A 17,213-nucleotide genomic window follows, 5' to 3' on the forward strand; every position below is an offset into this window, starting at 1 on the left:
GCTTTGAGGCAGCAGAGGAGCGCCAAGTTTGCCAGCACTGGGGTCCCCTCTCAGCCTCCCTCGTGAGCAAGCAGCCCCTGCCTGTCCCCGTAGTCTCCGGCCTGACAGCTCCTTCTGTACCTCAGGCTCCTCATTCCAGCCTCGCACCTTGGGATGACTATGTATTCATCTTTACTTCTAGCTTTCCAAGTCCCAGGTACTTTCCCAATCAACTCTGAGCATCCTCTGCTTTCCAACCCTTATTTCAGTTTTTGCTCAGCCTAAAGACCTCCTTGGCTTCTCCTCTGACCTCTTTCTCCCTACTGTGCGGCATCAATGTTGCCACCCTGATCACTCTCTCCCAGGCTCAGCTCCCTTGCCCCTTGCCCCCTTCCCAATACTTTCTTTTTCCAGTCATCCACAGCACCCTGCCCTTACCCCAGCTGGGGAGGGAGGAGGGGGGAGGTTCTCCATCCCTCCTTTCTCCCTCCTGCCATGCTTTGCAGTTCAAATTTCCTTGTCTCCCTTGCTCCTCATCCACTCTCTTTGTATGTTCTCCTCCTCTTCATCTTTTTCTACTCCATTTTTCTTCTCAGCTCACTCTCTCTTTCCCCAAAGCATATAACTTCCTTCAGCCAGTCTCAGTCTTTGCTCCATTTCTTCCCTTGCCAGCTCCCCTCAGGACAATGCCTAGCCCCATTACTCTTTTTCTGCAGGACACTCACATGCAAAATGTTCAGTGGACACTGTAAAGTGGTTTGACCCCACACCAGCTCCAAAGGAAGTCTTGCTTTACTCCTTTGACCCCTCCACCACCATTTGTGTGGCTTTATAGTGAACCAGCTCAGGAAAACACAACAGCTGAAAATTAACCCATCCACACACAGAAAAGGTTAAATTTCAGCAAGATCAACTTTCTGCTTTGGCCTACTGCTCAGGGACAAGGGAAATAACAGGCATTGTCCATAACTGTAAGCAAGGCAGGATCATCCTTTTCAGTAGCAGCAGAGACTTACACGCATTAAAGTAGTCTTGCAACTAGGACTTTAGTACTAACAGGTAACCTTCGATAAAGCAATGGAAAGTCAGAATGGAAGTGTGCTATGGGAGCAGTGCTGCCTGAGTTCATGCCGGAAATGTCTCACGAATCCCCAGTTATTACTTTATTCTTTAAGAAAATTATCTTGCAAAAGGCATTGTGTTCTGGCAGGGTGAGAGGAGTTTCACATCAAACAAATTTCTCCAAAAGAAACCTGTAGATTAGCTGGGAAAAAAGACTAGGGACAAACATCCAAAAAGTTATTAATTCCAGATTAAAATGCAGAAAAAATGGTTGGCCTGAAGTGACTCACTTCCTACCTTATAGCCCCTGAAAAACATGCAACCTCCATGGTAGGCATGCTCCTGGTTAAAGTGCAAATGGAAATGCAACAATTGAGGCATCAGATGAGGTTTTAGGACCCATTATCCATATTCTATTTATTGTAGTATGTATTTCAAATTTTGTGTGGCATTATCAGCAAGGAACTTGGAAAAAACTTCAATGAATGCTATGTTTGAAACATCTCTGTGTTCACTCTACCATACTTTTCCCAAACATCTTTCTGCTAGGATAGCTCATTCCGTTCAGGAAAACAGTTTTGCCAGTAAAGTAACTGTATACAATATCTATCTGCTAGAGAAAGTTACCACTGTGCCCTTACATGTATTATTGTCAGCAAGACCTTTAACAGCAGACAAGACCCGGATCACCAAAATGACCTTCCTGCAGAAGTATTTCTGAGCTCACTCTGTAGCGCCTTTCTCTTTCCTTCTCTGTGTTGCAAAACATCAATCTGGATTCATAATTCAGATCCTCAAAAGAAGAAAAAAGGTTACATCAATGCCTAAGTCAATTTAAGTTTTGCAGGCAGAAGTGTGAACCAACATATTTCATGAATAAAATAACTAGAAAGAGCCAAAAGGTCTGGGTATGTATTCACTGCTGACAAATACTCAGTAATTTTCAGAAACCTTCCGTGGCTGATGTAGTCTGAGTAATCCTCAGAGGACTTAGCATACAGCACTGCCTATACATGCAGATCGCCCAAAGTATTCTGCAAAAGAATGCCATCCTCTTTTTGGGTTGCCGGATAGGTGAATCATAAAAACTGCCAAACGTGAGGTTGCAGAACAGCCAAACTAATTTTATTTATAAACCTCCTTCAGATCATCCAAGCCCTACACTGAGAAATTAAAAAATAAGAGAGACACAGGAGAACAAATGGGAGGATGAAAGCAGAAAGTCCAGGTCTGCTCCTCTTCTTGGGGTCACATCCAGATAAAAAGCTGTCTCCCAGAAGAACGAGGTCCCTTAGTAGCATTATTGTTTTTCAGACATCCCATTTCTCAGCTGCTGTACTACCACGATGACTGCTCCCTTTCCACCCAAGCCATCCTTGCTGTGCTATACGTGAGTCAGACTGGGGACCTACTCAGCCCTTAAATATGTGCTTAACTCTTTCCATATTTAGGAGAGAATCTCAGATGCGATTCTGAGCAAATGTGTAATAAAAAGCATGTGCCTAAGTGTTTACCTGAGTAAAGCTGCTTTGCTGAATCTGTGGTAAAATGTCAAGCGCTCGTCAGGCAAGCTCAGGATCTTCCAAAGCGTTATCACAAGAGCCTCTGCTGTGAAAAATGCTGCATTCCTAAGGGGGAAAAGTTTTTCCTGGAAAGCATCCCAGAACGAAAAGGAGCCATCAGATCAAGGATAAGTCTTACCTCCCCCACTACACCCCTCACTTCCCCAAAGAGCAGAGGAGGTCTAGAAAAAAAGGAGGAAAAGGAAGAGATTTTTTTCCTAACAGAGAAATGAGAGGTCCTTCCATCTCCCACCTGCTTCCTCCAAGCAATGTAGCTAGGAGCAGTCTGGGGCTTGCTTGCAAGCTCCTAGACCATGAGATGGGAAGTCAGAGAGTGCAGGAGTTAAGTTATGTATTGGTATCTCGTGCCTCCAAGCTTGGCAGCCACAGGAGAGTTTTCAGACTGACCACGGCAGGCTTTACCTTTCCTCCTCCACAGACAAAATGGTCTCTAGACCCCGCCACTCAAGAAGACACGGATACTTTTGTTGGTTGGCATTATTCACTAGATTTGGGAGACCGAGCTGTTTAAGCTGAAACTTCAAGGGTGAATAAAAAAACGTTACACATTTTACATTATCTCTTGCAAATACGAAAGCTTGCTGCGATCTTAGATACAATATTTATGAATTGGTCTTTCAGCCAAACCCACTTTCGCATAAGGATACACAGCTGCCACTACCCAAAAGTATGATACTTCCCAAACAAATCTTTGCCATCTTTAAAATCATTCTAGAGTCCTGAAAATAATATTTCTTTCATTGCAAGTGAAATCTCTAGTTCCGATGTTTCAAAGACAGTCTGAAATTAGCTGGGTTTTGTTTATGTTTGTTTGTTTGTTCACAAGAATAATTGATTAAATCAGCACAAGCGTAACTGATTATACACTCCAAGAAAAGTACTGAGAAATTCAGCTGCAAAACTAGCAGCATTATGAAAAGCCATACCCAGTTTTTATGCTTACATCTCCTACATGGAATTCCCTCTTAATTATACAGTAGAAAATTTGAAATGTGTCATCACCTCCCACCACTGGATATCTAGATTTTCAATGAATGTAACCTGCATTTTCAGCACTTCTAAGGAATTTTTTTAAGAGGTGTCTTTAAACTTTTTTGTCATGAAAAGACAAAATTTGCATAGAAGAATATTTAAATACTCACTAGTTACAAAGAATGTCAGCCTTCTTTCATTCACCAGCACAATGACCCCCAGAAGTTACATACTGAGAAAAATCTGCACAGAAATATCCCAAATCTAATGCAAATTAGGACATTGAAAATATGTATATTATAGACTGGGCAAATGAAATGTGAAATACCAAGTTTAAAATATAACTTTTTTCCTTAGGTCCTCTGAAAAATAATCTTTTTTTCATGGAAAACAAAAAGCTTTCTTTATCAAATTTCACATTCAGTCGACAACAATAAATCTATTGTTCAGATGTGGTTTAAATTGTCCTTTGGAAGAAGAAGGTATTGAGAAAATCGAATAGAAATTGCATTAAAGAAGAAGAAATGCCTTTTCAACTGGAATTATGCTATATATATAGCCTGCAGTTTTTGACAGATTTTAGGTTTTCCAGAGTAAACAGGCAATTGGACACCGTGAAAAATTATTTGTAACCATTACAATAAGAGAAAATGTACTTGCTTATTTAAGGGAGAATAAGCAAGTTTAGCACTATGCGTTTTACTTTAAGAAGTATGTCTGCAGTGATGCACATGCTAAGAAGCAATAAGCTGATGACATTAGTTTGAAATGCTACGCTGTACATTAAGAAGCCATACACCTACTATTTATTTCACAAGCACAAATTAGGTCTTCTGGAAAACAACTTAAATTTTAGTCAAACCTGAAAGAAAATAATAATACTTGGCAGTTTCAAAATGCTTTCCATCTGAAAAATGCAAATCATTAAGATGTAGGGGGGAGGACACCAAGACATGGTGTCACCAACAGAGTTAGGACATCCAAGGAGAGTTCCGATGCTCTCAGGTGTTGCACTGCTGGAAGCAAAGTGCCTGTGGCCCACAGGGTATTGCCTACCGTATCCTAACTGGCCAGATGGATCGACGCTCCAAAAAGCTTTTGCTGTGGCCCCCCTTTCTGCCAGTGATATATTTGGCACCCCAGAGCCCCCCTCAAATACCTGACTATGAATGGCACCCAGAACTGATCATAGCCTACAATGCTCTGTAAAGCTGCCCTAGTTTACGGATTAGAGAAGTGATGCACAAAGGCATTATATATGTGGTCTAAGCTCATAACATTGCACAGGAGAAGAATTATGAATAAAATCCATTTCTTTGGAGATTTCCAGTTTTGTCACCCTCAACAAAACCCCTTTTACACAGGCTTCAAAATCTTTAAGTATTTTTTTCTGACTGCAATACTATGCCAAATATTTATTTTATCAGTCCAAAACTCAATTTACTGCTGAAACCCTGCGTGAATGCTTCAGAACTTCTAAGATCCTGCCCAGAAGAGGAGGAATATTGTGCAAATAAATCTCTGTCCATACCACCATTCTTACAAACTACTGCTTCAGCCTAAGGCAAGTACCTGAATATAGGCCCCAGTACATAGAAGGGGTCTAAACAAGCTAATTGAAGTTCCTGGATGCTCACATGATGTACATCAACTTTTTATAGTGCTGTAGTCAATGAAAGTGAGGATAACAGAAGGATAACTGAAAGAGAGCAAGAGAGAGGTAGTAAGAGGAGAGAAAAAAGGAGAAGGGAGCAAAGTGGTAAGAAGGTTCTAAGGCATGACTGAAGTAAAAATCAAAAAAGATCCTAGTGAAGGCAGCTAAAGATTCAAAAATATAAATATAAAAGAAGGAGAAGGAACGGTTAAAATACCAGGTGAGATTAAAAAAAAATTAGAAACAACCTCAAACCAAAAAGTGAGAAAGTTTAGACTTTTCAGGAGCTCAAGACAGTAATTCTTTGTCAGCCAAACTCTCCTTGATTTCAGTGGGAGTTATGCCTTAATGAGGACAGCAGGACAGGCACCAAATGGCTTTATATCTTATATTTGAATAACAGCAAGATATAGCAAGATATCCTGTTGTTGAAAAAGACGATGCATTTTTGAAGAAGTCTGGATATTGGGGGCCAGGCAGTATAAATGTAATTGCTACAACCAGCTGAGTTACATCAGTGTGCATCAGCTGACAATAAGGTCCTTTGTGCTGGAGAGAAAGAAAAAAAGATCAAAAAACTGACTCATGCCACCTTGCAAACAATCAAATTAAAGGTCCAGAATTATTCCAGCAAAGTTTCCATTGAATTCGGCAACAGCCCAGAAAACAAGCAAAATTCTTCAGTCCTTCTTATTAAAAAAAATCATACATACCAGAGTGAATATGAGTGACCTATTTATTTTTCATCAGTATTGTTCTTGCTGAAATTGTTGGAAATGTACCCGTCTGGTTCACAGAACTATTGTTTGATTAGACCATTTGTATGAAAGTACCTTTCCCAAATATTGTGTTAAAATATTGAAAAGGAAGCATAAGATAAATAGACTGGAGAATAAAAAATTCTTCTCAGCTTGGTAACCAAAGATAAAGGAAATTAAAAACACTTGATGCTCATCTGATGAACAGGATGAAGACTCTGCCTAAGTAGTGAACTTACTGGTCCATGTAGAAATCATGTAGCTGTTTTGCCTTTTATAAATCATAAATTGAAGGACCTTTCACTGAAATTGTAATTGGAATGTGGGTTTGTCTAATGCAAAGACTCCAATTTAAAACCTTTTACTGTTTTAGATGTCAGAACCAGGAACAGATGAAAATACCACAAGTAAAATCTGTAGAATTACCATCAAAAACACAAAGGCAGATATTTCATATGAGAACTAAGAATAGAAAAACAATATCTTGTCTCCAGCTGATCATGTTGCACGCAGTAAAAATATTTGTTATTGACAAGATTTCGCAGGCACATATTTCTTACCCATAATACGGGAAATATTCTGTCAGTTTTCCATGAGGTATTAATGAAAAGTGTCCCACCCAAACCAATAAGCCTAGGACATGCTCCAAGTTGGGTTCATTCAGCCACTGACCCAATCAGATAAACAGTAATTCTCAGTTTTTGCATGATTACATCCACCTGTTGATTTAGAGATTACAGGTGGGAGCTGCCTTATTAAAATCTCTCTCTGGATTAAAAATTTGACACACCTAACAGAGAGAATAAAGAAAAAAAATAGTCTGATCTGCTCATTAATGACAAAATGATAACAAATAATCAAACACAATTATTATTGCTTGCAGGGCTAAAATTATGCTTAAAGAAATTCATTGCCATCTGTAAGTTTGCTAAAGCTGATTATGTTTTTCTCATGCTGGTTTTCTTCCCAATGACTGAATAGTATTGTTTATTTTTAAAGAAAAAAAGAAATAAAGCTGCTTGAATAATAAATTGTTTTTCCTAAGACAGAACAAATCATAGTGATGAGCTCTAAGAAAGGACACCAAATTGGAACCAAGAGTGAAAACCAAGTGTTTGCCTGTTCAAGGTTTTGTTTTTAATGTCTTTTTATTATTAACTGGATCAAGTGCTGTTCACAGAAAATTCTAGGCTATCCGGACATCACACTGCTCAATTGACTGAAAAGTTTGATGACTTCTCTAAAAAGTGCATGAAATTAAATCAGTATCACAGCTTTGAGATAACATGGCAGTGAAGGAGAGGTTAATATCACTTATTAAATAATGTTAAAAGGGATCAAACAAGATGTGCAGGATTCATGAGTACTCTTGGAGCTCTGGTTGTTTCCCCGGGCTGCTTATGCAACCTTGCTTGTGCAGGCAGTGTAAAGGCCTGCCATTTTATTACATAAAGTAGCCCAAAAATACAGCTAGGCAGTTGTGAGCTCCATTAAGTGATGTATTGGAGTTTCTGTCCCAGCCAGCATCTAGAAATTTTAAGAAACAATCAGAACGCCTTACACATCGCTGAGTTTAGGATTGTTGCTGTTGCTTTTTAAAGCAATAGATTTCACCTAAAAGCTAGCAAATACCATCAGTATGAGCTACCTTTGAATACACTGTGCTTTGACTGTTGCTTAAGAGAACAGGAATACACAGTCTTTGGTTTAGCACAGCCAAAGTAAGCACGATCCAGGGCTTTAATATCTGCCTTTCAGGTGATTAAGCAAATCGTCTGGTTTAGTAAACAGCAGTCAATGCAACATTATTCTTTTAACCAGTGCTTAAGTACAGTGGATAGATGAAGAAAATTAATTTCCAATGCATCCTCACATTCTCAGTTCAGAATTTCAAAGCCTGCTCACATACAGACAGATAAAACTGTAACTACAGCAACACCAGGGCAGGGAAGATGACCACCTTGCCCCAAATCCTCTTGCTGACACCAGGCAACAGCAAAGGCTCAGTAAGTCTCCGTGAGCAAGGCAGGCATGTAGGAATATTACTGTCTCCTAGCAGAGACTTCTTTAGCCAGATATTGTATCTTGGTATTCAATGTCTCTTGGTGGGATTGCTTCCATGAATATAATTGTTTTCTGAACATACTTGAACCCAAGAAGATAAGGCTGCCTATCCTTGCCATGCCTGCACAGCTCAATAACAGGAGACCAGGGAGCGAGCTTGAGTACCGTACCCTGATTTCCGTAGCATTGCTGAAGTTTCAGCTCATGCACCGGCTCTGCTTTGGAGCTCTTCAACTGATTTCTTCCACCTGGCTTTTTCCACAACAATCGTGCTATAACAGGGCCAGCCCTGAGCAGCGAAGGTGTGAGCCACCAGGAGCCCCTTGGCTTTGGGAGCCTGGGGGTACTGGATACCGACCCACCCCATTTTGCCAAGCAGACCCAGCCAAGGGGACCACCTGGCTCGGCACCCCTTCTCAGCCATCACTAGACACAGGTGCCGAAGGGTGAGTAGAGGAACAAGGCAAACCAAAGGTGACATATCCTCGGGATATGCACCAAGTTTCCCAGAATCTGCAGCTCAAAACTTCTCGAGCCAGAGGCAGTGGTTTTATACTTAATAGCCCTTGATGGATTTCTCTTCCATGAACTCATCCAGTCACCTCATTAGCTGATGTAACCTCTCAGCATCCACATCCTGTGGTGAGATCGGCAGCCTGACCACACCACATGAGGAGTCACCTCCTTTTGTTTCCATCTCCACAAATGCCTGCTCCACCAGATGCCCTCCACTGCTGTCGCTGTGAACAGTTGTTCCCAGTTTTTCTTTTCCATGCTTTGCATAATTCTACATGTTTCTGTTGCAGCATTTCATCAGTGTTGTCACTCCTCAGGCAGGAGCCACTCTTTGCCTCTGATACCCTTTGCTGCCTCTCTCTGAATCCCTTCCCTTGCCTTAGAGACATTTGAGTTCCGGAGATCAACAACATGTGATATTGACGATGTGAGCACACAACAGCTTATGCAGTGAAATAATGGGATTCTTTTTCATTATTTTCTGTCCCTTTTTAAATAATCTGTAATGTCCTATTTGCCTTTCTTTTTTAAACTCACGTCTGAGCATTGAATTGATTTTTTTTCTGAGTAGCCTATGGAAGATTTTATCTGAGCTTCCGCATCTTCAGTGACCTGTAGCAATAAATTTCTATGATTTTGTTTCAGCTAACATATACTTTCTTCTATAAACTTCCAACCTGGCATGCATATTACATTCATCTGACAAGAAAATGCTCAATGAGAAAGGATGGTTGAAATGTCCCAGTAGATGATGTTCTGCCATGCTGGCACTTCTTGTATGTTTTGAAATGACAAAGATATTTTATACCTGAACTTCAAAATGTCCATTATGATCTCAAACGCACATACACATCCTTTAGACTGTTTTTCCCATATCATCATTTCACTTGGCTAGAAATACTCTATTTTACACCCAGATCCCTAAGAACAGTGGTAAAACAGCTGAAAAACACCTTCTGTCATAATCAGGCCAGCAAAAGATCATCCATGTTACATAGACCCGTGCCTAAGCAAGAGAAGGTGAGATAATCTTCCTGTTCCTATCCTTTACATGGTCATTTCTTGAGTATCTCGGAGCTCTGGGCGTGCACAGAAAACAGAGATGGCATTGCCTCAAGGAGCTTGCAGACAAAGGAGAGGACAAGGAACAGCAAGCAGGTACTGAAAGAGTATGGGTAAAAGTGTGTGACAATGCTGTTTGCTAGTGACAAGGTCCAAGCTCACCAGTGACCTAGTGAGAACTTTATTTTTGTGAAGCCACAGGTGAATTTTCAGACTGAAGTAGGATTAAAACTAGTGTTGGGGGTGCATAAGGCTATTCCTTCCAAATGTGGGAGGCAGTGTGCAAGGAACACTGATCTCTGCCATGGTCCTTGGATAAAAGAACAGGAATGTCTTTACCAAAGTATAATTAAACACACCATTTTTGTTGGAGTGAATTGTGCTTCATGATTTGCCTTCATGGGGAAGAGACACAGGATGAGAAACATAAAAAAATAGGACTTATCCCTCTCTCCTCTTCAAATTTATGTGCACAAGGCCAAGAAAGCTATATCCCCAAAGTCCCTCAACCTAATCTGCTAACAACTCTGAGCCACCACAAGGGAAATTCAAGGACTGGAAAGTGAACCATGTCTGCAGTTTGTCAGCGGGTTACTCAGAGAATGAGCCTACAGCACCACATCCCTTCTGACCCTCTTACCTTTCCTGCCCTGCAACTCTTGTATACCTGAATTCAGCCGAGGATGTACTGGTGCATATACATACTGTGTGGCCGCAGCAGGTCACAACGAAGAGTAATGCCTTTAGTCCCTTCCAAAATACTGTGAAATACAAAAAGCACCACTACCTAAACAAATCCACCACTATCTATGCATCCTGCTTAAACACTGTCACACGTCATTTCCTTTTCAAACTTCAGTCTTAGAAAGAAAAACTCAGTCCATCGGCCATTGCCAATTTCTGACTGAATTAAATAATGATAACAATTGAAAGACAAATATTTGCATGGTCTCAGCCTAGTTTTTCATGAATGAGTTTTAATAAGAACAAGGATCAACAGAAAGCTAAGTCAAATCTAGGAAAATGAATTTTTGATACAGATAATGAAACCTCTACAAAATCTGCAACTGAAGTGCATTTGCTCTACGAGCCTGAAAGCAAAACTATAAGCGCAAATAGAAGTTACTTAAAATCAACTTAGAAAGAAAGCAAAGCAACTAAACAGACAAAAAGCACATATTTGACTGTCATTTTCGATGGTATGATATTTGTCAGGCACGGATTGTACAGTGATGTAAGTAACCTGATTGCTCAAAACTTACGGTTGAACACAGGCAATGATTATTTAAGTCATTACATTTGCTGTGCAAAATATCCTATTCTTAAAGAGTGATAGAGCTACAAATGAAAAGCATCAGTTGTTGATCTTAATTTTCCTACCTCAAACGAATGTATTACAATGCAACATCAGTTATATAATTACATATTATTTTTTCCATGCTGTTTCACCCTTTCATTGTATTGTGAATATACTGAGCTACAGATCCTTCTTCCAGTTTAAAAAGTGGAAAACTCACCCTTGCCTACATCAGCAGTCACAGACTGGGTTGAGTCCTTTCAGTCCATAGCATAAAAATCAAGCCTGAGACTTAACTGGGACATACAAAGTTACTACCCTGTCCATGGCAATCCTAGTGCTAGAAGAAGATGAGCAGATAGGTGGAGGCCAGAGACTGGCTTTGGCGCCAAGTCCTGCTCCTTGAGGTACTGCCAGATGGTGGAGTACAGTATAAGGAGGAGAACAAACACATGAGCTCAGCACAAATTCAGAGCCTGGCTCCACAATGGAGATAGCTCTCCTCCAGGTCCAAAGTTCATGACTAGAGGAACAACAGTTGCTCCTCATGGCAAGGAGACAGCAACAATTTCTGTGAAGGGACCAGAGGGGGGATGAAGAAGTGGAGGCAGGAGCTGGAGAACACAGTAGGCGGTGTGAAGAGGAAAATGGGAAGCGTGGAAAAGCAACAGTACCATGACCCAATTATTGAAAGACTGGAAACAGCTGCTTTTGCTGGCTCAGATCTCCCGTTCCTGTCCACTGCAAGTCTCTCATCACTTTTTTTCTGCCTGCAGTCTCTCACCCACCTTTTTCTCTTTTCCTCTCCTTCTCCTTTCCTTGTCTGGTCTGGGTTTTCCACCTCTATCTACAGTTCCAGCATTTTCCCTGCACGCTGTTGCCAAGGTTTGTCATATTAAGTCCTCTGACTTAATTTGAGGTCCCAGCTTTTCACCTTCCCCAAGCCTCCCTCAACACTGCTTGCTCTTCAACATTCTAGTCCCACCATTTCTTTTCACCATGAACGTGAATTAAGCAGTTTCCTCACCATTGGCAGCAGCGGGCACACCCTGCCAGTGAACACACTGAGACACTCAGGTGAGACATTCTTCGTGCTCCTTCCTTATGGTGCTCACTGTAGTAGTAACATGCGGAAAGAGTAACTGTAGGGGAAAGTCCACTCAGACCTTCAGCCACCAGCTAGAGCACTCTCATTCTTCCCATGAAGATGAGCAGTTGCTCAGCATTTAACAATGCTGGGGCGTTCAGCGAGCTCTGTACTAAGAGTGTCTTCAACAAGTGTAATGGTCAAGCCCTCAACATTCCTCCACCCAGAGTGTGTTGTAATGAAATGATAACCGAGAAATTCTGGAAGCTTTTCATAGGCTCAACATAAGGCACGCCCCCATCACAAGACTGATCCAAGCCAAGTATGTTTTTTCCTGCTCCAGAACACATAACTCACAAGAATTCAACAGTCTCTATGTGTTTCTCAACACAGCCAAAAAATGCAGATTCACAGAATAAAGATCAAGGTCTCCTAATGCAGGGTGATGTATAACTAAATCATCTTCATCAGATACATGGCCAAAAAAATACTCTTCCCGCTATACACGTTCTCAGAAATAACTGAATCATTTAATCTGAAACTTCCCAAAGAGAGTCTGTCTTCAGCAAACACTCAACTTGGAAAATGTCAGCCTAGTTTTAAGCTTAGCAAATGCATAAGCACCTGAAAGCAGAGCATTGTACTGGAAAGCACTAGATAATTTGAACTGTAGGCAACACGGCTGCCTATGATAAAATAACTCCTTCAAGTGCTCTTGCATGCTCTAGACTAGAAAATAGGGCAGTAGTGGTAATTCTGCAAAGTCTAGTCTGTTGGTTCAATCCTGCCCTTTATTCAGGAAGGAAAGGAGTATTAGGCAAGCCTACTGTCTCCAGGCTTTGGAGCAGGGCACAGAAGCGCTGCCAGCTCAGGGAATCACCCTGGTGTCGGATACCTGGCTCTAGAAAACCTTTGTTTTCACCTGTTCAAGGGAAACAGCGCAAAGCTTGACAGTTACCTTCTCTGAATACGCCTGTTATAGAGCAACTCAGTCAATATTCACCTACACAAATGTATGCAGGATTTGGCCCTGCGTCAGCCGACGGCTCTGGGTATCGGACATGGATCAGTGGATCAGCAGGCTAGGTCTGGAAACTGTGAACACTAATTACTCAGTATCACCAAACTAAACCCACGGTGGGATACAAATCAGCATTTCACACAGGGTAAGAGATAATTTTCCACTTCAGGAGGCAGCCACTTGTTGAGCTGAACGCTCAGGTTAGCTGTGCCCGTCCAAGGGAACCCCACAGTCCTTCTGGAGATACAGCACCATGGAAAGATTGAAGTTCCTCTGCTGGCTGTGATGTTTATAACCGCTAATTATTTCTGAGTCACTTGAGTGAAAGTAAGCTGCCATCCTGTAGGCAGTTAAGGAGTACGGAGGAAAGTTTCTGGATGAGCGTGCTTGTTAATTAACAAATCAGACCAGTGACCACAGAGGAAAACACCACCGCACACCTCTTCATGGAAGAAGTCTTGGGTGGATTTAACATTTCCCCACGTTACGCACACCGAAGGGAATGAAGCCGGGAGTCCGGTGCGGGGCTGCAGCAGCAGCAGCGGGGTTTCTCCCAGCACACGACCCAACCTCTGCCTTCACCCATTCAAAAATCCCACTGGTCTTACTGGAAGTTTGCCTTGACCGGTGTTCAAGCCCTTCTAGCCTAAACGAGCCCCCAACGTCAGGAAACTGCCAGCCGCGCCAAACCGGGATGGGGAGGGCTGAGGGGTAGAGTGAGGGTCACTGATTTTTTTCCAAAGGGAGGGTCCAGCCCGGCCGGGACAGTCACACCGCGCTCCCCACGGAAACTTTCCCACGGCAGAGGCGATGCCACCCCGCACCGCGGAGCGTGGGAGCCCGGGCGGGCTCCGGGGAGCCGTGATCCCGATCGGGGGGGTTGGGGGGGACACGCGTGCGGGTGTCCCCCGCGGGCGCTGCGGGTGCCGCAGCCCGGGAGCCGCAGGGCCGCGCGTTACCTGGGATGCTGCGGGAGCGCGGCGAGGAAGCGCCAGCCGCCGCCGCCGCTGCTGCTGTCGGCGCTGGCCACCTGGGCGCGGGAGCCGCCGGTGTCGCCGGGCTGGATGCCGCCGCTTCTCCGGTGCCTGCCGCTGCGGTGCCGGCTGCTCCAGCCGCACGGGAGGCCGGGCTCGGGAGCCGGCAAACTCTTCCTCGCCGCCGAAGAGCCGGGGACGCCGCCCGCCTCCCGCCCGGTGCCGTGTCTCATGGTGCGCGGGGCCGCCGCATGCCGCGATGCCGCCGCCCCGGGCGCCGCGGGACCCACGAGCGCCGGGGCCGGGGGCTCCGCGGGCAGCGGGAGGCGAAGGACGCGGGGGCCGGGGGCCGGGGCTGCCGCTGGGGCATTAAGTTGGACGCGCGGCCGGGAGGGGCGGCGCGGGGGCGAGAGTTCTCCGAGAAGTTGCAGCGCGGTGGGCGAGGCGGGGGCATCCTCTCCGCCGGCCCTTCATCGCCGCCTCCCCTCCGCCTGCCCCCGGCTTCTGCTGCCTCCGCTCGCCTCCCCGAGCAGCGAGCGGGGAGCCCGAACGGCTCGGGGAGGGGGAGAGGGGACCCGGCTCTCGCCTTCTCCCCTCCCCGCAGAGGAGCTGGGGAGCGAGAGGGCTGCGGAGGAGCTCTCCCTCCCTGTGCACAAGTGCAGGGAATGTTCCACTGACCTACATATTTTTCCAAACATACGTGACCTTTTTTTTTTTTTTTTTTTTTTTTCCTTTCTCTCTCTCGTTCTGTGGTGGGAGGAGACAGGCGAGGATCCAAGAAAAAGGAGAAGCTGGAAACAGAACGAAAGGGGGAAAGCAAGGGAGAAATAAATAGATAAATAAATAAATAAAAAAAACCCCGAAACGCTAGCCTCGCATCTAGGATGGTTTCACAACGTTTCGAACCAAACCCCAGCGCGCCCGCGTTATCACATGTCTATAGTGCCATTCTTCCCCTTATATAGCCCCGACCCCGGGTCACCCCTACCGCCCCCGACCCACGGTGCCTCCGTCCCCGCCGCGCCCGGCCCCACCGGGGCTCTGCTGGGCACGGCTCACCGGGCTGGGGACCCTCCCGATTCGGAACGGGGGACACACGACCCCTTGCCCTGCCCCTGGAGCTCGGCGGTGGAGCTCGGGGAGCCGGAGCGGGGCACGGCACCGCTCTGCCCCGGGCAGGGCAGGAGCTCCCGCTTTGGTTATGCAACACCGTACCGACAACTAGAGCAAAACCTTGACAGAGAGCTCCTTTTTTATTTTTTTTCTTGTTGCAAAGTAGGTCATTCTTTTTATTCCACACTTTGCCTTTTTTTTTTTTTTTTTTTTTTTTCCCTTTGCCTAATACTCCTCCTGCAAAGTGGCCAGTGAGAGATAAGGCAGCCTGCTGGAGCTTGGGACGAGTAGTTGATTTGCAGCCTTGCTTTTGCCTCGCCGGGCATTCCTGCCGATTTTTGTCGGCTGCAAAGAGCGGGGCACGGGGATTGCTGCCCTTCTCCTCCCACGGAGGGTAGAACTGTCCGGGGAGCTTGGCCGCAGCACGCTTGGCATCTCCGCCGCCTCCCAAGTCCCGCTCCTTCCTGCCGCCCTGTCCGCCCCTCCCGGGGTCCCCCCGGCTGTTGCCCCCTGCCCGCTGTCACCCTCGCACCGCCTCTGCGCCCTGGCACTGCTGGGTCCACCCGACTAAATTCTCCTTCTCCCTATTGCTGTGCCAAAGAAATAACTGTATTAGGCACCTCTTCCACCAGCCAAAGGGGTCTTCCCCCCCCCCCCCCCCCCCCCCCCCCCGCATGGAGTGTTTGCTTTTGGGAGAGTTGATTTTTTAGCACAGAGAAGGGATTTCCTTGGGGCTGGAGGGAAGCCCCTCTGGCTGGTGCAAGCTGTCTCCCCATCAAAGGCCCTGGCTGCACTCCGTGCTTGTGCCGGCAGAGACTGTGTGCGGTGATGGGGCTGCTTTCCCATCTCCCTCCATCCATTCTCCCATTCTCTCCATCAGGGAGGGACTGTTTACAAAGGCTTGCAGTGATAGGACGAGGGGCAATGGACATAAACTGGAGAGGGGCAGATTTAGACTAGACATAAGGAAGAATTTCTTCACCATGAGAGCGGTGAGGCACTGGCACAGGTTGCCCAGGGAAGCTGTGGATGCCCCATCCCTGGAGGTGTTCAAGGCCAGGTTGGATGGGGCCTTGGGCAGCCTGGTCTAGTGGGAGGTGTCTCTGCCCATGGCAGAGGGGCTGGAAGTGGATCATCTTTAAGGTCCCTTCCAACCCAAACTATTCTATGATTCTGCCTCCCTTTTAAAGCCTCGTTAATCCTTGCAAAATATCAGCCAGTAGAGACCTCTCTGCCCACGCGGGGTGTGCGTGCGTGGGCGCAGCGTGTGGGCTGCAGGTTGCTGCAGCTACCTGGCTCCAGCAAGGAGCCGTGCTGCTTCTCCCACTACCCTCACCACTCAGCTCATCCCGTCACCCTGCTGTGATGCCTGGCTCGCCCCGTACACCACATCCAGCCAATTATTCGATCTGATTCAATCCCTAATGCAAATGTGAATAATTATGAGTTACAGAAAAACATTGTGTGCTTTTGCTGAGCACTTTTACCCCGTACTTTATACAAGAGGCATGACTAATGTTGAAAGGCTAAAGCTGTTTACTTTTAACCAAGATTAAATACAAAACTTTGAAAAGCCCCTCCCTTCCTTTGGATGAAACCCAGCATTTTTTCCCATTTGGAAATTGTCAAACAGTGGTTAAACAATCCTTTGGCAAACAAGTAGTGCCTGAGGGAATAAAGCATCAGATACATGGGGAGCGCAATAAAAGACATTTCTGTTCCCGAGGTATTTTTCTTGTGTTGCACAATGAAGTATAACGTAAAATCTTCAAGCCTTGTAAGGTTAGAGAAAAGGAACTTCCCATGATTATATACACCACATGATTTGATAGTCCAGTCCTTTTGAAAACCTACTGAAACCCTGCCTCTAAAACAGCCCTACACTTTCAAAAGCTGGGAAACCAAGTACCTTGAGGAAAACACCACACTGAGAAAGGCAATCAATGAGACAGGGGGGCATAAGTACAAAATTACATCTCTACCATGTTTTAACATTTTCCCTGTGAATTTCTAAGGACCCCATTGCACAAGTGAAGTAGTGAGACTGGTTAAGGTTTGTTTCTTAATTCAT

At 45.0% G+C, this 17,213-nt stretch overlaps 1 protein-coding gene across 2 annotated transcripts in view; it reads right to left on the reverse strand.

Moving 5' to 3' along the window:
- NPAS2 (neuronal PAS domain protein 2) overlaps positions 1–14,674 on the reverse strand; it is a 115,461-nt gene extending 100,787 nt beyond the window's left edge. The window contains exon 1 of one of the 2 annotated variants that reach the window (XM_054084041.1): positions 14,015–14,674. In XM_054084041.1, coding sequence (XP_053940016.1) covers positions 14,015–14,262 — 248 coding nt within the window. In that variant the 5' untranslated portion in view covers positions 14,263–14,674. The remainder of the gene's footprint in view (positions 1–14,014) is intronic. The other variant, XM_054084050.1, reaches the window with a different exon arrangement.
- Positions 14,675–17,213: the final 2,539 nt, after the last annotated feature.

Source organism: Cuculus canorus, chromosome 1 (assembly GCF_017976375.1).
Source record: "Cuculus canorus isolate bCucCan1 chromosome 1, bCucCan1.pri, whole genome shotgun sequence".
NCBI classification, from domain to species: Eukaryota; Metazoa; Chordata; class Aves; order Cuculiformes; family Cuculidae; genus Cuculus; species Cuculus canorus.